General features: G+C 35.8%; 2 protein-coding genes across 2 annotated transcripts in view; both read left to right on the top strand.

The window, feature by feature from the left end:
• Positions 1-6,513, top strand: part of LOC115215709 (nuclear pore complex protein Nup133) — a 56,159-nt gene extending 49,646 nt beyond the window's left edge. Inside the window, exons 32-34 of the mRNA XM_029785002.2 lie at positions 1,333-1,400; positions 2,170-2,252; positions 5,759-6,513. Of these exons, the coding sequence (XP_029640862.1) occupies positions 1,333-1,400; positions 2,170-2,252; positions 5,759-5,892 (285 nt within the window). The 3' untranslated portion in view covers positions 5,893-6,513. The remainder of the gene's footprint in view (positions 1-1,332; positions 1,401-2,169; positions 2,253-5,758) is intronic.
• An 11,002-nt stretch (positions 6,514-17,515) lies between these two features.
• Positions 17,516-21,655, top strand: part of LOC115215826 (ATP-binding cassette sub-family F member 3) — a 44,690-nt gene continuing 40,550 nt past the window's right edge. Inside the window, exons 1-2 of the mRNA XM_029785145.2 lie at positions 17,516-17,764; positions 19,989-20,133. Of these exons, the coding sequence (XP_029641005.1) occupies positions 17,683-17,764; positions 19,989-20,133 (227 nt within the window). The 5' untranslated portion in view covers positions 17,516-17,682. The remainder of the gene's footprint in view (positions 17,765-19,988; positions 20,134-21,655) is intronic.

The following is a 21,655-nucleotide window of genomic DNA, read 5'->3' as shown; positions in this document are numbered from 1 at the left end:
TTCATGTAGTGTTAACACATGGGTTTTGTTAAAACCACATCATTCTACATCATCTTGATAAGTCAGCGAAGGAAACTCTCTGTCAGTCATGGGCAACCTACGGCCCATGGGACTTTCTGAATGGCATGCCTAATGAAAAAAATTACCATAACTTATCTTTAGAAGTGCAGCTCACCTGACGATGAACCAAGTTGAGAAATGTTGCTCATGCCTGCTCTGTTGTTATGTGAGCTGTTAGAAATATCAGACAATACTCATTACCATCTAAATATGAAGGACTCCCTTGAACAAATGTACTCCCTGATATACATCATTATCATCTGTCTTTTTCCATGCTGGCATGGGTTTAACAGTTTGACAGGGGCTGGTAAGGGTGTGGGCTGCACTAGGTTCCATTGTTATCTGTTTTGGCATGGTTTCTACAGTTGGATGCCTTTCCTAACATCAACCTCTTTACGGAGTGTTCTGGGTGCTTTTTACATGGTACCAGCACCATTGTTTTGGTCATGACTGGAATTGCTTGGGTCATAGATTTGCTCAATCAATGGTGACTTGGGGTGAGTGTAATATGACTTAGTGACTATCAGATACCAATTTATGAAACTTTTTACTCTGTATACACACCATAGATCATTACCATCATTATCATAGTCATCATTTCATTTTAATGCTAACTCTTCCATGCATGCAAGGATTGGGCAGAGTTTATTGAGGCAAGTTTTCTACAGACAGATGCTCTTCCTGTTGCTAACTCCACCTGTTTCCAAGCAAGGTAATATTTCCCAAAGGCCAAACATATTCTTGCAGAATGTGAATGGCACTGCTTGTATGATAATGACAGTCATTTTACAACTATCAGGCAATGTCAAGACAAGGAGAGACAAACATATGTTCCCTGACACATGCACAATTATACATGTACAATGAGCTTCTTTCAGTTTCTATGTATCAGATCCACTCACAAGGCTTTGGTCAGCCGGAGACTGTAGTAGAAGACACTTGCCTAAGGTGCCTTGTTGTGGAACTGAACCTGATACCATGTGGTTGGAAAGCAAACTTCTTGCCACACAGCCATGCCTTCACCTACCAAATGTCCAAAATTCTACTGTCACTTCTCTGATTGTTTTCACCTACTAATGCAGCTAATATATCCAACAGTTTTCTGAATACATCTGCATTCAGTCTTTTTTTTTTCTTGCATTCATATTATACATTCAGATTGTTCTCAGCTACTTCATTTCTTAATATGTTGTCTATAGTTTTTCTTTACAAATAAATTGAATCAAAACCGACTCTCCAATAACTTTATTTTTCTTATTTCATCAATTCTAGAAAGAAGCTGATATCGACTGCCAGGCACTCTTTTACCATATATGGGCTCAATCAATTTTGAGAAACAAGTGAGTTGAATATATATATAATTTTTTATCAAGTTGTGTCTGTTGTGTTGTCTCCTTTTCACTGCTAGCCACCTTTATTATCGAGTAGGGCAGTGCTGTCAGATGCTGCTACTAAGTGAGACTTAATGCCCTAGTCAACGAATTACATTTAAATTTAAATTTAATTGAAAAACAATTCAATAACAATTTGTTATTGTTGACCTGAGGAGTGACTATAATTTTAAATTTAATTGTAATTCGAATTTAAATTATAGCCATGAAATGTACATAGTCTTTTTACTTATATATTGTTTATTCATTTTTGTACTTTTTGTGATCTAGTTATATGTTTTAAATATATTTTATTTTTTATATATGATTTGGTTTATGTCTATCATTGTTTGAATCGCATAATAGTGGGTTTTCTCCAATTTATATATATTATATATTTATATTGTGAAATTTGATTAACTACTAAATTGAATTTTTCCCTGTAAGTTTGGAGTTATACTCCTTAATCTTATTATTATTATTATATATGTAATATATATACAATATATATAATATATATATATATATATAATATATATATATATATATATATATATATATATATATATATATATATAATTATGTATTACTTCTGTACCCACCCATCCATTCCCTCCATCATGTCATAGTTTTTGTCTTCTCAGCTCAGCTTTTTATCACTGTATCTTGTATATCTATTTGTATATCTCCTTTTCACATTTACATTCATTCAAAGACCTTTTCCTGTGTATTTTTACAGTTGGGCAAGACGATCCGATGATCCTCTAGAAGATTGCACATCGAAGCTATTCTACAAAATAATCTCCTTGATCATTAAACAAAGTGAGTAATATATATTATTATTATTGAGTGAGAGAACACTGCATGTAATCAAAATGACACAAGTAAAATATATGAAACCCAGTATACCCATTATGACTACTTGTCTGATAAGGGTACACCAGGCATATGCATCACAACCATATGTTCATGACATGGTGATCTCATATCAAAGTAAACAACACATAACCTTGCAGGTAGGGCCCACTTAGAATTTTCTTCAGGTCGAGTAGCCCTATCCCACTCAAAAGGTCTCTGAATAAGGGTTAAGAATGATGAACAAATCCCCATGCTTCCAGAGGTGAATTTATTCAAACCCCAAAGAATTCCTTTCAAAACATGGCTGTGATACTCCCCCACTACTGCTTGTGATCAGAGATGCACATATTGTCAGCCATAAGGGACATCCCCAACTGGTTACGCTCAAATATCTGACAAGCAAATCTGTGGTATTGAGTAGAATATTTGCAGTAGTCCATCTTTTATATCAAGACAAAATATGTATGGTAACACTTCCAGTCAATTAAGATCAGAAGTCAGGAGAGCCAATGCCTGGTACTGCATTAGGGCATTTATTATTATTATTATTATTATTGCCTTTGCACAGCCTCTAACGCAGAGATGTACTACAGTGTTAGCTGTTCACTCCCAGTGAACTAAGATAACTGCTCTTATTTTTCGAGCACCTACCAGAGTATTCGAGTGGTTCCAAGCAGTGCTGTTTTCTGCAAGTGTTCCACCTTTATTGCAGCCCCTATTTGTTCCACGTACTTCTCAAGATTTTTACTCACTCTTCCCAGGGCTCCGACAGTTATTGGTATTACTGCTACCTTTTTCATCAACCACAACTGATTAACTTCCCAAGCTAACCTGTCATATCTCTCAACTTTTCTTTCTTCCTTGTCGCATACCTTGTTGTCAGCTGGGTATGCTATGTCTATGATCCAGCATAGTTTGTTTTCTTTCTCAATTAAGACTATGTCCGGCTTCTTATTCTCTATCTCATGGTCACACTGAATCATAAAATCCCATAGGATCTTCATATTACTATTTTCGACGATGCCTTCAGGTTTGTGGTCATACCAATTTTTTGCTCTGTCAAGTCCATACTTGTTGCAAAGTGACCCATGGTCAAGCCTGGCTATATTGTCGTAGTGTCTCTTATATTCCTTCATGGCTAGTGGCGTACATTGGCTGGTAATATGCCATACGATTTCACCGTTTTGTCCACAGATTCTGCACTTATCACTTTCTTCTGTGTTGACTACTCTGCATTTTACATAGTTTGTTCTTAGTGCTTGCTTTTGGGCAGCACAGATTAGAGCCTCTGTTTCCAGTTTTAAATCACTATTAGTCATCCACAGCCATCTTTTTTTCTGTCTTATCTTCAACATCCCTCTGAAATTGACCATGCATTCTTTTCTTTACCCACCTATTTTCAGTTTCATTCATTTTCAATATCTTGTATAGTGCTTTATCTTTGCAATCTTTCATCCTACACAAGCCTGACACTTTTTTACTTGTTTCAGTCATTTGACTGTGGCCATGCTGGAGCACTGCCTTTAGTCGAGCAAATCGACTCCAGGACTTATTCTTTGTAAGCCTAGATACTTATTCAATCAGTCTCTTTTGCTGAACCATTAGAATACGGAGATGTAAACACACCAGCATCAAATTTCAAGCGATGTTGGGGGGTACAAACACAGATACTCAAACATACACACACACACACACACACATATATACGACAGGTTTCTTTCAGTTTCCGTCTACCAAATCCACTCAAAGGCTTTGGTTGGCCTGAGGCTATAGTAGAGACACTTGCCCAAGGTACCATGCAGTGGGACTGAACCCGGAACCATGTGGTTGGTAAGCAAGCTACTTACCGCACAGCCACTCCTACGCCTCTTCTTACTTCAAATAATAGTGATTCTGTAGCATTTTTTACATACCATCCTATGTTATTTTTTGCTCTAATGCTGTATTTACATCCAATAAGTCCTCGTACCCCTCTTTTTCTTGGTACATACAGTCTCTCTGTGTCACTATTTGGATGGAGTGACCCACATCTAGTTAGTAACTTCCTTGTCTTTCTGTCTAAGCTGTTCGTCTACTGTCCATGCGATTACTGCTGCTCCATATCTAAGGAGCGAAACCGCCTAGGTGTTGATAGCTTCAATCTTATTCCATCCATTTAATTTCGACTTAGGTATCAGTCTCAGTCTGCGCAAGTACTCCACCTTAAATTTTTCTGTCATTTCTTTCTCCATCAATTTATTCATTTCCAAAATCCCCAAGTACTTATAGCCTGTCTCTTCTATCTGCTTCATTACCTTCTCCGGTGGTATCATTAGCCCGTCCATGCATTTGATTTTACCTCTTTTCAAGACTAACACACCACACTTTCTCAGTCCAAACTCTTCATCAGCACTGAAGGTATACACTGTATCAACGAGGGATCTGACTTGGGCTTCATCTCTACCATAAAGTTTGAGGTCGTCCATGAATAACAAATGGTTGACTTTTTGTTGGTGGCTTTTGAATACATAGTCAGCTTTTGCTTTCTTCAGAATCAGTGTTAGTGGTATCAAGCACAGTACAAAGATTAGTGGGGACAGGCAGTCCCCTTAGAAGATGCCCGTCCTAATTTCTACTGTCCCTAAACTTCTTCCGTATGCTGTCAGGTCCGTCCTCCAATTCCCCATACTTTTTTCAAGCAATTGCTCAACATTCGATGCAATACCATATAGGTTCATACACTCCATAATCCAGGAATGTGGAATCATATTGTACGCCTTACGATAGTTGATCCATGACATGGCTAAGTTACTTTTCCTCCTCTTGCAGTCTCTAAGTACAGTTTTGTCTATCAGGAGTTGATCCTTGATTATTATTATTATTTAAAACAGCTTGATTTGAACTCTTGTTTCATAGGGTCAGTCTTCAGAGGAATCTAGATTCGGCCGTCTTAGCCCAACAAGCTAGGTTCCTGTGAGTATCCTACGAAACTTTAAACTGCATAGGGCTAAATCAACACTTTTTTTATAATATATATGTAACTCTTATTAATGCCATTTTTTAACATCCACTTTTCCATGGTCACCTGGAATTTTTTTTAGGCAGATTTCCTACAGCCAGATGCCCTTCCTGTTGCTAACCCTTACCTGTTTCTATGTCCAAACATGATGTTGCTGAATATTGGAGATGAATGACACTGCTTATATGACAGTGACAATCATTTTACAACTATCATGTGATGTAAAGACAAGGAAACACAAATGTACATACTCTCACACCTAAACACACACACATGTATGATGGTTTGATTTAAGTTTCTGTCTACCAAGTACACTCACAAGGCATGGATGGGTTGGATGTAATGCTGATGAAACAGCAATAACTCTTGAAATATGTGTATACACCTATTACACAAGCACACACACACTGATGCACTAAACCCATTAACCTTCTCCTATTTCCTTCTGCTTATTTTCAATTTATTCTTTCAGATGGTGATATTAAAGAACTACTGCCAGACAAAACTCACCTGATTGCTTCTGAGGAATTGCTTCATCTCCAACAAGATGATAATTTCTTATTTTTGTTAGAGACAATATATGAGCAAGTCTATCACATTGTATGAAATAGTTGTCAAGGAGTTAAAGGTTATTATTTGCTGTAAAGAAATTTTATTTATAATATGTACATATTTATGTTTATTTGAAGGTATTATGATATATGTATATATATTATGATATATGTATATATATTTTATGATATATGTATATATTTTTATGTACATATATGCATGTATATGTGTGTGTGTGTGTGTGTGCGCGTGTGTGTGTATCTGTTGATTCACCAGAAGTGATATTGTACAGGACACAATACAAATGTAGAGTATTCTTTTTATAACTGAAGAACTCCAATTTCCAGTACACTGAGTTGCTTGTATCTGATTACTAGCCGATAAACCAAGCTTGGTTTTCTCTTGAATATATATATATATGTATGTATAAGTGTGTGTATATAAAACAAATGATAGACGGAAAATGGAATATATGAGAAACTCACAAAAATTCATTCAACCCATCCTATATCGATCCTTAATGGGTGGGATACTGTACGACTGGTTGTGGTGCATCCTTGGTGCAGATGCATCTTGTCAGGTGATGTTATAGAGGATATCTCATTAAATAAACTCTGTTTTGCACATACACACATATATATTCCTCTATAGCAAGACACCTTTTTCTGTCTTTGTCTTACTCTAACCTTTCATCATCTGACATAAGATCCCCTCCTCCAATTCCCCTCTCCTCTCAAATTTCCTTTTTTTTTAAGTTACTTGTTGTACCCTGCTGTAAAGTGGTTGGTGTTTGGAAGGGCATCCAGCTGCAAAACTTATGCCAAAACTGATCTTACATAAAAATCACTCATGTGGTTGGTGTTAGGAAGGTCATTAAGCTGTAAAACCCCGGCCAAAACAGACACAGTAGCCTGGGGTAGCCTTCTGCTTGGTCGACTCCTGTCAAGTCCTCCAACCCATACTTGTATGCAAGGTGGACGTTAAACGATAATGATATGCATTTTTGTGTATATGCACATGTAAGTGCATGTTGTGATATTTAGTGACTATGAGTACCATAGTCACTAAAAGATTTACGGCCAACTAAAACTCCGGAACTACTGATGCCTTGGATCACAGTGAGATACAAGAATGGGTAGGACATTTATCAAAGAGTTTAATGGCATCTACTTAACTATGCATATGATAGAGAGTATATATGTGTGTGTATACACGATTGTAAGTGTGGGTCTGGAAGTAACTATATTTGGGTACTGATGCACATAATGTTTTATTTTATTGTGTGTTTTATTTTTCTTAATTACTCCCTGTCTTTGTCTCTAAGGTCACAATGGAATCTGTTCTTTGCCATTGCTGCCCAACAGCTTAAACATACAATCACTAACAACATGCTAGATTTAAAACTGAACAAAACAGAGTTTATTTAGAGATACCCCTTATAACCCCTAATGAGATGCGTCTGCACTGAGGGATGTACCACAACCAGTTGCACAGTTTCCCTCCTGCAAGAGATCGATGCAAGATGAGTTGAAATGATCGTTGTTAGCAATAAAGTTTCTTGTATATTCCATTTACCATCTCTATCATTTATTATATACTCACTGAGGAATTCCCGAGGTAGATCCAGCAACAATTGTGTAAATACCGTGGATGATCTGTCAGGTGAGCATATGCAGTGAATGTGCTTCATCGGCTTACTATTAGAAACATACCCCACACTTAAATATTTACTTATATACATATACATACATACATACACACACATATATATATATAAGTAATTAGAATGACAAAAGAATGAGAAATTATGTCTTGAATTTCATTAGCTTACAGCTCTTTTCCTGCTACAAGATGTAATCCACTCATAGTTGAATGCATGTGTATGACCCTTTGAAGCTCTGATGAAGCTGTATAGATTGACACACAAGCATTCAACTATGAGTGGATTACATCTTATAGCAGAAACAGTTGTAAGCTAATGAAATTCATGACATAATTTCTTATTCCTTTGATTGTAATTTCTTATTTCTGCTCTGTATTCTATTGATGCTTGTTCTGAAGTGTATGTATATTGGTCACTATGCCAAAGCAAAATTATATATATGTATATGTATGTATATGTATATATATATATATATATATATATATATATATATTATATATATATATATATATATACACACACACTCATACATACAGGGTGTGATGGGTAAATTGTCGTCATTTTATATTTTTAATTTCGTGCATGTGCTTTTTTTATTTTGTCAACTACACAGTATAGTAGGGTCAATTGGGCACTGTCTATGAGAAAAACAGCACTGTGATGCAATTCACTCTGCCAGAAATTTGGAAACGACATGCTGTACTGCTTGGCTTTTGCACAGGAAGCTCCAATATGAACATTTCAGAGTGTTTGGGTGTCAATGTGAGGACATGTACTGAGAGCGATAAAAATCAAACATTGTCAACATCATGGCATTTGGAGTGATTAGTAGTGATGGCGACATTATTACCTCTATTTGTCTTTCCGCATGGCCTCAGGCTCAACACAGAGGCCTACATCAAATGCCTGGAGGAGGTAGTGTTGCCCTGGGTTAAGAGGTTGACTGTTGGAAGACCCTATGTTTGGCAACAGGACTCTGCACCATGCCATACAAGCAGGAGAAGCCAGTCATGACTCAAACACTTTCTGCAACCACATCACCCTTAACATCTGGCCACCTAACTTTCCAGACTGCATCCCCTTAATTATGTGTGGGGTGCAGTTGAATGAGAGACCAACAAAACTCCTTGTAACTCCAAGATGAACTGAAGGCAAGGATTATGGCAGCATTCACCAACTTAAACAAGGAGACCGTCCAGAAGAGTTGCAGGAAATTCCAAAGTCGTCTGAAGGCTGTGGTTGAAGCCAATGGCGATTTTATTGAATAAATTTACTCTTCAGTATTTCAAGATATTTTTATGTAATTTTGGTAAATATATCTGTTACAATGAGATGTTAGTGTTATTTTCATTTTTGCATAATTTAGACGACAGTTTATTCACCACACCCTGTGTATGTATGTATATATTATATATATATTAGAATGACACAAAAGAATAAGAAATTCTGTCATGAACTTCATCAGCGTATGGCTGTTTCTGCTGTAAGATGCAATCCACTCATAGTTAAATGCTTGTGTATCACCCTTTGAAGCTCTGATGAAGCTATAGTTTGACACACAAGCATTGAAGCTGTAATGTAGTAAAGTTCATGACATATTTCTCATTCTTTTGTGTTATTCTTATTTCTTATGTAATCTGACTCTATACACTTCTAATACAAGTGTGGATTAAGCAGTTTTTATGATTTTGTACAAACAGAATAAAGGTAAAACAATGTACATGGTCCCCCATATTTTTTCCATTTCAGCTGATTTTATTCTTTTTTTTTTCATCTCCTTCAGTTGAAATGTGATATAAGATTTGCCGAATTGTCTGAACATAAATAACACAATGTGATTTCATCTCAAAAATACTGAATTCATTTAAATTTCACTTATTTCGTCATAAAAATATTTAAAAAAATATATTTCTTTGTCTTGTTTCCTTTTCTAAATTACGTGTTGTGTGAACGTATTTTGAGTGAAAAAAAATATGGTTATCATTTTATTGTTTGTATTTTAGACAGTAGCATCGCCTTGAAGAATTTTTAGTCGAATGAAACTACCCCAGGACTTAATTTTTTAAAGTCTGCTCTTTCGCCAAGCCACTAAGTTATGGGGACATAAACACTAACGCTGGTTGTCAAGTAATGGTAGGGGACAAACAGAGATATATATCATCATCATTTAATGTCTGTCTTCCATGCAAGCATGGGTTGGATGGTTTGACAGGAGCTAGCCAGGCAGGTGCCTGCCCCAGACTTCTGTGTCTGTTTTGGCAGGGTTTTTATGACTGGATTCCCTCCCTAACACCAACCACTCCATAGACTGGAGCAAGTGCTTTTTACATGGCACCAGCACAGGCAAGGTCAGTTTTGGCATTGGTTTTACAGCTGGATGCCCTTCCAAATGCCAACCACTTCAGTGTGTACTCGATGCTTTCTATGTGGCACCAGCACTGGCAGAGTCATCAAATGGAGGGGAGGGGGCATTGGAAAAGGTGACCCTGTGTTGGATGATGAAAATTTAGAATTTGACAGAGAGGCAGAAATAGGTGTCTTGCTATAGAGGAGATACTTGGTTACATAACCAGAGAGAAGAACAAGGTATATATACACACATGGCAAGCTTCTCTCAGTTTCTGTCTACCAGATCCATTCACAAGGCTTTTGTCAGCCAGAGGCTATAGTAAAAGACACTTGCCTGAGGTGCCAAGCAGTGGGATTGAACCTCGAACCATGTAGTTGAGCTACTACCATAAACATCATCATTTAACATCTACTTTCCATGCTAGCATGGGTTAGACGATTTGACTGAGGACTGGCGAACCAGATGGCTGCACCAGGTTCCGATCTTGATCTGGCAGAGTTTCTACAGCTGGATGCCCTTCCTAACACCAACCACTCCGAGAGTGTAGTGGGTACTTTTATGTGCCACCGGCACAGGAGTCAGTCAGGTGGTACTGGCAACGGCCACGCTCAAATGGTGTTTTTTACATGCCACCTGCACAGGAGCCAGTCTAGTGGCACTGGCAACGACCTCGCTCAAATGTTTTTTCAAGTGCCAGTAAGGCAACAACATTTTTGCCATTAGAAAATTCACTTTGAAAAAGTGGGGCGGGGTTAGCTGTTTTCTTAAAATGGCAACTTCATGAACTAACCTATCAATTAGAGAAAGGTAATTTTTTCAAAATAAGTTATCTAGTTTATAGTCTGCTTGTATGCCTCCTTTATGGTGACATTTCTTATGGAAAATTTTCCCACTGCAAAAATGTTTGCAGTGAATTTAATGGTCATAAAAAAAATATAGGGTAGATAAGATAAATATCAAAAATAAGAACATATGGTAAAAAATAAAAAAGATTGAAGTGAAAAAAAGATTAGTTAACACAGAATAACAGTGGTTGAGTACAGTTGTGTAACCCATTAGCGTTCCAATTACTTTATCAAATGTAATACTTATTTACATTGTTTTGAATTAATCATGCATTGTCTTATGGCTTTTAGATTTTAACCTGATTATTTATTTTTAGAATGATATTGTAGGTGTGAGAAGCTGAATGTGACCAGTTTGACATAATACAAGTGGTAATAATTGGGCTTGACATTGACAGTTTAAGTCCTAAAGATTTAAACTACTCATTGCATTTGACTTAGTATAGCATTGTTGGTTAGTTCCAATCAGTGATATCAACCAGGCCCATTATCAAACGCATTTCAGCTGATCTCTGTCTTAAATCAAGCTTTCAGAAGCCTGGACAAAGTGCGGGCAAACAGCGGGAGTAACTCGTAGTAGTTAGTAGCGAGCAGTAAATTTAAATATAAAGAAATTTTGGTGTTTATTTTTAATACAGATGAGACCAAAGAAGGTCAAAATCCCGTGACCTGATGATCCCCGCACTGAAGCTGGTGGGGATTTATCTCCCTGCTGGCAATATAAACGAGTGCATTTTATACCAAAAGCCTATATGGGAGTTTCAGAGTATCTGCTACAGTAAAGTTTGTTCTAACAGAACATCCACTTTTAAGCGGGCATAAATATTACCTCTTGGTATTATACTACCTCTGTCGTTAATATTTATTTCTTAACAAGCTCACTGGCTAATTATGACACCAGTGCCTGTTCGAGCACTGATTTTCTATATATCATTGGTGGGGAGGAGGTGAATTGCTGTTATCTCTAGCAGTCAAGCATCCATCACTAATGAGATTAAGGAAGGTTGAAATCATGTGATCTGGTGGTCTCAGTACAGGAGCAGGGGAGGGATTTATCTCCCTGCTAGCAATATAAAACAAGCGGGCATTTTGCACCAAAAGCCTAAATAAGGGTTTCTCTCATGTTATCTACCACAGTCTGTTCTAAAGGAACATCTATAGCGGGAATAAATATTACCCTTTGGTATTAAGACTGCCTCTGTCACTAATATATATAAAAATTATCTTTTATTTGTTTGTCATTAGACTGTGGCGCCACCTTGAAGAATTTTAGTTGAATGAATCAACCCCAGTACCTTTTTTTAAGCCTGATACTTATTTTATTGATATCTTTTGCCAAACCACTAAGTTACAGGAAAGTAAAAACACCAACACTGGTTGTCAAGCAGTGGTGGGGAAACAAGAAAAAGATACATGCACACACACTCACACAATGGGCTTCTTTCAGTTTCCGTCTATGAAATCCACTCACAAAGCTTTGGTTGGCCCAAGGTCATAGTAGAAGACACTTGCCCAAGGTGCCATGCAGTGGGATTGAACCCAGAACCATGTGGTTGGGAAGCAATATCATGTCTTCTTACCACACAGTCACACCTGCGCCTGTATGTGTATAAAAATATTCTACTTCAGCATTTGTTTTCACTTTTGTTATGTGTGTGTGTGCCTAATGGTTCAGGTGTTGGGCTTCAGATTGTCTGGTATTAAGTTTCATTCCAATCTCAGCTGTATGTTGTGTCTTTGGGTGAGACACTCCAGTTTACTCCTTCCATTCGGCTGAAAATGAAGACCAACAGCAGTTGAAGTTTACCTTGCAAAATACTTGCTCTCTGTCCAAGAATAGGAGTGCTGACTGCCCAAGGCTTTATTTCCATTATCTTTTATTTGTTTCAGTCATTAGACTGTGGCCATGATGGGGCACTGCCTGGAAGAACTTTAGTTGAACGAATCAATCTCAGTGCTTATTATTATTATTATTATTTTTTTGAAGTCTGGTACTTATTGGTCTCTTTTGCCAAACTGCTAAGTTACAGGAATGTGTACACACTAACACTGGTTGTCAGGTGGTGGTGGTGGAGGACAAGCATTAGCTACAATGACACACACATCTTTCAGTTTCTCTCTACTAAATCCACTCCCATAAGGCTTTAGTTGGCCTGGAACTATAGCAGAAGACACTTGCCCAAGATGCTATGCAGTGGGACTGAGCCTGGACCCAAATAGTTGCGAAGCAAACTTCTTACCTCATACCCATTTAAATACTATTGGGTTGTCCGGAAAGTTCATGCCGATTTTTAAAGGAAAGAAAAAAGGTCAATAAATACTTGCCATTACATTTTTAATCAACCAAATATGAACCATTTTGTTGCACAATGCGTCTCCATCTTTCCTTTAACTTGAAAATACCCTCTTCCCTGAATTGAGGTGGTTTCATGACAAAGAATTCATCAAGGTATCTTTTTACATCATCCATGGAATTGAAATTTTTACCATTAACACTATTCTGCAGCGACCTGAATAAGTGGAAATCTGAAGGAGCAATATCTGGTGAATACGGAGGGTGGGGTAACACATCCCAGCCGAGCTGCAGCAATTTTTGCCTGGTTCCCAAACATCAAGTGCCAAAAATGAACTTTCTTATCTTCCATTTTAAAGGGTTACAAAATTAACACAGGTTATAGGAACATAAACCTCCTTCCCTGAAAAGATAGCTTAAACTTTGCTCTAAACGGAGGTGTAGTCAAATCCTATTTTATGGACTCAACCATGTTCTAAAATAAGTCGAAAGGTAAGCTACTATAAATCGGCACAAACTTTCCGGACAACCCAATATCTTGGCATCTCCGGTCGCTCTATTGATCTCATCTTGATGATTATGAAATAACAGCTTATTGCAGATTCTGTAATAACATTGCTATTACTTTATTAAAATGGGTATTAAATGTGCTTAAGAGAACAAAGCAACAAACTAAAGTAATTTCTATATTTAGTTTCATTCTACTCTTGAAAATTCTAAATCTGCTGCAAGCCAATATCATGTCTACTGGTGATGTAGAATATCTCACATCGACCTAAATTGGCTTTTGTACCCAGATAAGAAACTGATATTACTTCAGGCCAGTGGTAAAACTGCTTGGTAGTTACTCAGTTGACTAGAAATAGCAGACAAATACCCATCTTTAAAAAAGGAAAGAGTCTCTGGATAATGTGGTCCTCAATACATTGTCTGAAAAGTAAAAGATATTCACAGCTCGTTTATATCACGATCTGCAGCAGTGTTCAGACCAGTTACTGACTCAATTTTATAAGAAAATTCTCTTACTATTATTTTTCAATTTTAGAATATTCTGTAAATATATCACTAGTATAGAGTTGAAGTCAGATTAAAGTTGTGATTAACACCTGTTCTGATTAGTCGAACTGGTATACCTTAGGGAATCTTTTGTTATATTGACTAATTAAAAACCAGCTTAAATATCCATATTCTAACAGATATGACCTATTTCCCCTTCACTTTATACATACCAATCCAAACTGAAGTGTTCTTTTCTGAATTTATATGTGTTTGTCCAAATGGATTCTGTTGATATGAACAATATTGAAAAGTTTTACTACTGAAACCAAATTTTCTACCATTCATACTTTGATAATATCATTACTTATACTTTGATTAGATTGGAAAATAAAAAAAAAAATCATAAATTCAATAAATGTGTTTCCATTGAAGCAGAGGAAAACCCATGGTATGATACAAAGTTTCTTAGAGTGATTCTTAACCAGAAAATCCCCAATCAGTTCCATACACTCAAGAGCATGGGATACAGTTTTTAAAATAATTTTCTATAAATAAACATGACAGAATCTTTATGGTTTTCTTTTTTTCTTCTGCTCTTGGTTATCCATATGGGAAATTATTCTAAGCTACTGACATTATTTTCAAAGTTATACTAATATCCACTAGCACTGTTGATAATGATGATGATGATTTCAGCAGTCTGAAGAGGATATGGAATGTCATTATCATTATTGTCATTTTTATACTTAGTTTTCCAGTGTTGTTTTAGGTTTGATGAGACTTATTGAGGCAGTATTCTGTGGCCAAATGCTCATCTTGTTTACCAACCCTTGTTTTTCACCACAAGTTATAACCCTTTGTCAACTCTTCATAAAGGAGAAACAGTGGCCATAACCTTTGCAGGCTCTCTGATTCTGGTGAGATTGAAGTGGTTAATATTCAGTCTGAACTTCTGTAGAACTGTGTAAGTAAAACAGACGAGGTGACAAAGAGAAGACAATATATCTGTGAGCTTGTAATTGAAGCTTGTCAGTGATTGAGTCTTTGCCAACTTGCTGAATGGCCTTTGTTTTTAGTCTACAATGTTAGTCTCACCATCATATGGTTGTAAGAACTCCAAGACTGGTCTTACTTGGGCTTTGTCTAAAGTTTGTGACTAACTAGACTGGAGTAATTCCTGGTATCTAAAGAGGAATCCAAGTTTTGGCAATGTAATATATGGTCCCAAGGAGACCTCACAATGGTAAAGAAAACTGAGATGATATGGTCTGTAGCAAAACCCAGTAACCTTGCAAAGTCCATTTTCCAAGGAATTGTGGAAGAGAAAAGAAGTGGGCAGAAAAAATGTTGGTCAGATAACTGCAAGAATTGGGCAAGCAAATCACTATCTGAAACACAAGCTCTGGCACACAGCCATGATTTTTTTTGAAAAGTAGTGTTATCTGCAATTTCTTACAATCTGAGAGAAAGAGCTCTGTAGAAAGTATCTGATGATTACAGAGATAATAACAAGCACTGAAGCCATTGGAGGAGGTGATTACTGACAACAGTTGCCATTACTTTTGAGATATTGGAAGTGAATTTGTATAAATAAAGTGAACTTGGAGATAAATACAAGAGTAAGTTTCAAAGATTGGAACAGAGAGAGAAAATAAAACATTTGGCAAAAATAGAGGCTAGTTTTTTAGAGTGTACAATTTGAGGGTAATAGAAGAGACATTGTTGAGATCTGTTTTCTTGTAGAGCTGGAATGATCATTGGAGTTTTCAAGCTTGGAAACTATATATTATGGTGTAACTAGGAGCATGGAAAAAGAGAGCTTTAGAGGACTATGATCAATAGGAGAAGGCTGAGGACTGAAACTTGACGGTCTCTTAACTCCACACTGGATTCATCACTGAAGTCATTGCCAACTCTAGCTTTACTTACAGCATCCTTGTACATAGCTTAAATTATCTGCACAAGCCTTTCATCTACACCTGGTTTGTGCAGGTGGTTCAAGCTATGGAAAAACCTTCCTTGTGTTGTTGGTATGATAAAATGGACCCAGCCTATGCTGTAAAATTGTAGCTGGCAAGAGGAGTAATCAGTCATAAAAAAAAAAACACCCGAAAACTTGACATGTATAACAGAAAAATTTTCTTTGTTGCTTTGCATGCCAGATGAGAGACCATGGTAAGTGAGAGACACTCAGCGGGAACAGAGCTTTTCAAACCATGCCTACACAGAAAACGTACATAAAATGATGGTGGTGAGATGTTGATGATGATGCTTATAAAAGGAATATCAGTTTTATAAAAGAAGATTCTTTCTTTTTTTTTTTAATGTCTGAATAACTTACAATTAATTATTATTTGTTAATTACTTGTAAAAATTCAATGAAAATTACAATTTTAAAAAATTAAGAAATTTCAGATGAAAAATACTTATCTTTATAAATTGCTGGCAAATAAATTTAAAAGATAGTTTTTAATTTTTACTTTTAAATATCCATTAAATGTATTTCTTGAAACATATCAAATTGTTCTAAAACATCAAAACAGAACATGGAATGGAAGAGATAAGAAAACATAGTTGTGCATGATGTATTTTTCATGATAAATTTTCTGTTAAAATCCTTACATTATGATATTTTCTCCAATTTTGGTCAACACAATCTGTTCTTGAGAAAGACAAGATGGAATAGACAGGACAAGACCAGAGAGAAGAGGTGACACAAAAAACAAATAGTCATTGAAGAGGTCACAGAATGTGTAATGAAAGAAGTGTGACAGATAAAATAATAATAACAAAACTAAAGAGAAGATCAAAAAGATAGTGCATGTGTTTACTGGCAAAATGACCGTCCCAAGATATAGATACTTATGTATTTATGAAAGCAGAGTTAAAGCAGTCTGCATGGAAATATAATTTTCTGAAGTCTTCATTGAACCATAGAATCTTGACAATAAGGTAAGAATGAATTTGGACCAGAAAGTGTCATTTGAATTTACTCCATTAACTGGCAATATTGTTTTCCACTGGATTTGAAACTACACCTTTTCCTCTGATTGCTGTCTCTTCTGAAGGAATTTTCTAAATCTTTTGTTGTCATTTTTTTAATATATACTTGTTTAAAACTGGGTAAATCTAGAAGGTAGTATAGATACCTTAAAACTGAGAAAAGTGAAAATTGAGTTGTCATTTCATTTATTCATATAGAAACACTGCAAATCTTTGTTATTTGGTATTTGTTAAACTATTAACTGGGTATTTCTACTTTTTGTGATGTACATTAGATTAATGTGAATGTTCACTTCTTTCTGCTCATGTGTTTTGAAAGAAAATGAAAGTAAAAAAAAGGAAATGTAATACTGAAAAATCAGGTTTATGGTTAAAAAAATCTCACACATTTAGAAAATTTGATGCATTTTTTTTTAAATAGCTGCGTGTTGCGTGTTCATACCTCTCTTTCCGGTTTCTACTCAAAACTGTTTACAGATCACAACTATCTCATGAACTCGCGTTCGTGAGGAGCGTGAAGCTCTCCGATGGTTGTGAAAAATTTTATTTTTCAAACTAGGCTCTGCTATTCCTAAATGGGTCGTTATTTTGGCTGAGACATCATCTCCGAGCTGACAGCATCAGCTGAGAGTATGTGAAAGACAAGGGCAAGTAATGCAGACCGACTAATGAGAATACAAAAAGTTCTAAAATGGCCGCCCCGACTAGTTGTGTTGAGCTTCTCGGGTCTTTATTCCCAGATATTGACCCTCAAATATCGAATTATGTCACCGGTGAGTGTATTGGTATAATTCCCAGGTTAAAAATTGATGTACTATACAATCGTTTTGAAAACAGAAACAAATAGAGATGGTGCTAAAGTTGTATTTATTTCAGTTTTGAAATCCCCGCACATCTGTCATTTGGTTCTCAGAAGTTTTGATATTGATTTCTATTCTATCTTGTTGCATCGAATGTACCCTACACATTTGGCTTTACAATACTTGTCTAATTTCCCACGACTTAAAATTCAATGTATTTCGTTTTATTTATCTTAATCCGGATACTGTTTTCTCTGAGTTTCGTTCGGTAATCAACCATATTTTACTGATACTTTAAGCAATATTTATAATATTATGCAAGGTTGTATAACTAACGAACACTGAAAAAAATCTAGTAATACGAACACTTTACAAATCAACCATTGTTTACTTATCACAAGTTTCTACAACTTATTTTTTTTATTGAGCCGCCACGTGTTCTTAATTTATTTCTTTAATTAGAACTCTTTTTAATTCGACACTAATACGCTGACGAAAGATTTTTTTTTATTTGTTTGTGCTTAAAAATGTATGTGTAATCATGTGAGAGTATTCATATGTCTCTGGTGGATGATTTTCCGTTCTTCCGAAAACTCTATCCATAATTGCTTCTATTGTGCTTGGTTCATGAACTACTATCACTTGCTTGTGCTTGACAGTATATCTATCTTATTCCATACCATTCTTACGTTAGGTGCTTTCTATCACTTCCACTCATTATATCATTCAACACTTATCAAGACTGCCAATCAATTCGTAATTCTTAGACCGTATAAATTATCGTTGTTCTTTAACTACACATCCTGTCTCTCTTATATTTGATGACACTTCTCAAGTTAAGTATCTTAAACTAAGAGATTTTTCTCTCTTTTTATGAATGTGTTATGATAATACGATAGAATTGAAAAGTCTGACAATGATAACCGTTCCTAGTTGTTTGACGGCGTCATGCCGGTTGGTAAAAACAATGAACGTGTATTTCACTTCCTTTCGAGAGGGGTTTTGACCAGCTGAAAGGGCTTAAGTTTGTCTGGATCTCTGTTTGTGTATAATTAGATGTTTATACAACATAAAAATACATAAATCGTTAAACAAACTGGAAAGTAGTTCAATATTGAACTGATCGTATTCTCTTATAATTTAGTATAGGAAGAGAGTACATTATATATTTCCTATTCTAAGAAAAAAAAATGTTAGCTGATCTTTTGACACCTGCGATGCCATCATCTGAGTGACTTAATTGGGTTGGTAGGCTTTGTCGGAAAATTGTTGTATTGTGAATGGCTGGTATTGGTATTCATAAAGAGTTTAGCCTTTGCGAACACATTCAATGCTTATCAAAACCTCAGTTGGGACTCTGTTAGGCCATTTATTACACTCCGAATCAAATAAAAGAACCAAAACTAAGAAGCATAAAATATTAGATTATCTTTTTAAATAGCTATGAAACTTCCGAATTAAAAAAAAAAAATATTTATTGTCATATGCGTATGAAACCCAAAAGATATTGACGTGTACTAAACAGTGAAAGTGGTTTCAAGTGAAATTGTGAAATGTAATGAACTAATTAAGTGGGTAACTTTAAAAAATAATTTCTTTCATTTCTTCAGGTTTTTTAGCCATTGGCTTGCCATATTCTATTCATTTTCTTACTTATAAACTTGATATATTTACTTTTATATCCTATTTAGCCATTTATTAAAATGAACATTTTCAATAATCAAAAGACACGCATGGAACATACTATTAATTCATATTGCTTTGAGCATATGGATTCAAAATCAAAAGTCCTTTTTAAATCAGAATGAGAGAGAAAATTGAACCAGAACACTAATATTGTCAAAAATTAGATTTCTTAACCCTTTAGTAATCTAAACTGGCCAAATCCTGTTTTATGTGCAATCTGGCCAGATCTGGCCTCTCTCACACTATAATGTTATTCTAAAAATATACAACTACATCATTGATGTCTCAAAGTTATGAGATAATGCCCGATTGATTCAAAATAATGTGAATAATTATGCATTACATTTGACAGAATGATCTGAATGTTAGCGGGTTAAGAGTTGGATCATATATGGAAAGAAGTAAAGAATTGGCAAGATATCTAACAAAGAATTGAGTTATTATGGTAGATGTCACAGTTGTGCAGTGAAAGTAAAGATCCTTAAAGATGTATATTTATTCTCTTTTTTAGGAATTATTGAAGATTCTGCTGATGATTTTGATACAGCTGATGATATATATGAAGCAATTGGTGCTTTGTTGCTAGATTCAGCAACCGGCAAAACAGAGGATGATGTTTTTGATATATGTGAAAAATTTCATGGTATTGTCAAAAGGTAAATATTTTTTTTTTTACAAAACTTCAAAAAAAAAAAAAAATTTTTCACTTTCTGTTCAAATTATCTGAGAAGTATCTAATTTGCATTGGTTTTGATGTAACAGATTCCACAACCAATATTGTTTTGGCTATTCTTGAAGTATTCTTTGATTTATGTTTTTGGCACTTGCAGATAACTAAGAAATGTTTCAAAATTAAACCATTTCACATGCTGTAAAATGTAACAAGGAGTGTTTTGAGTAAGATAACTTAGTTTTATTATGAGTCTTTTATTTACCACTTCAATATCAGAACAACCAGTTTAAAGCTGTGCTTTTACAAGGAAAGATTTATGAAAATAACCAAAGTGTCAGATTATATCATCACCATAATTTTTCTATGCTAGCATGGGTTGTCACAATACTCTGTCATCTGGCTCAAACAGTAAGAAAGAAAATTATAAATAACTTGTATGTGTCGTAGTTTTTCTTGAATGTTTTTTTGTGGCAAGCAACTTTTTATAACATTGACTACTCTACAGTATGGATCAGGTGCTATTATCATGCAGCTGGCAAGTAGATCAGTTGTCTGTTACAGGATAAAAGAGTCTCCTCAACCTTGTTTCAATTTTTTTCTTCAGTATATAGGATATAGGATTGTCTTCAAGTGACTTGTAGAGTTGACATCTCTTACTCTTTTACTTGTTTCAGTCATTTGATTCTGGCCATGCTGGAGCACTGCCTTTAGTCGAGCAAATCGACTCCCAGGACTTATTCTTTGTAAGCCTATTACTTATTCTGTCGGTCTCTTTTGCCGAACCGCTAAGTTACAGGGACATAAACACACCAGCATCGGTTGTCAAGCAATGTTGGGGGGGGGACAAACACATACACACACACATCATCATCATCATCATCATCGTTTAACGTCCGTTCTCCATGCTAGCATGGGTTGGACGGTTCGACCAGGGATCTGGGAAGCCAGAAGGCTGCACCAGGCTCCAGTCTTATCACACATATATATATATATATATATAAAGGCAAAGTTTACGAAAATAAACAGAAGATAAAGGCAGGTGGAGTACAAACAAACAAATGTATTAGTATAGTGCTCAGGAATAGAAATAGAAAAAGTCTTTTACGTTTCGAGCCTACGCTCTTCGACAGAAAGATACACAGAGAAAAACAAGGAGAGAAAAAAATGTGTGTAGGAGCTAACGATCTATCATGACATCCTGACTTCGGACAGTGGTCAGACGCGAGAGGGACAGTAGGGGAGATAACAGGGTCAAGTGACTTCCAATATGACAAGCTTCTTTCAGTTTCCCTCTACCAAATCCACTCACAAGGCTTTGGTCAGCCCGAGGCTATAGTAGAAGACACTTGCCCAAGGTGCCATGCAGTGGGACTGAACCCGGAACCATGTGGTTCATAAGCAAGCTACTTACCACACAGCCACTCCTACGTCATGTATACATTTTTCTCCTCAGCTAAGATGGTTGGTATCATAATCATATGACAACAGTAGGTATAATCTTGAGG

Source organism: Octopus sinensis, linkage group LG9 (genome assembly GCF_006345805.1).
Source record: "Octopus sinensis linkage group LG9, ASM634580v1, whole genome shotgun sequence".
In the NCBI taxonomy this organism is placed as follows: Eukaryota; Metazoa; Mollusca; class Cephalopoda; order Octopoda; family Octopodidae; genus Octopus; species Octopus sinensis.
This window is presented reverse-complemented; position numbering and strand designations above follow the sequence as displayed.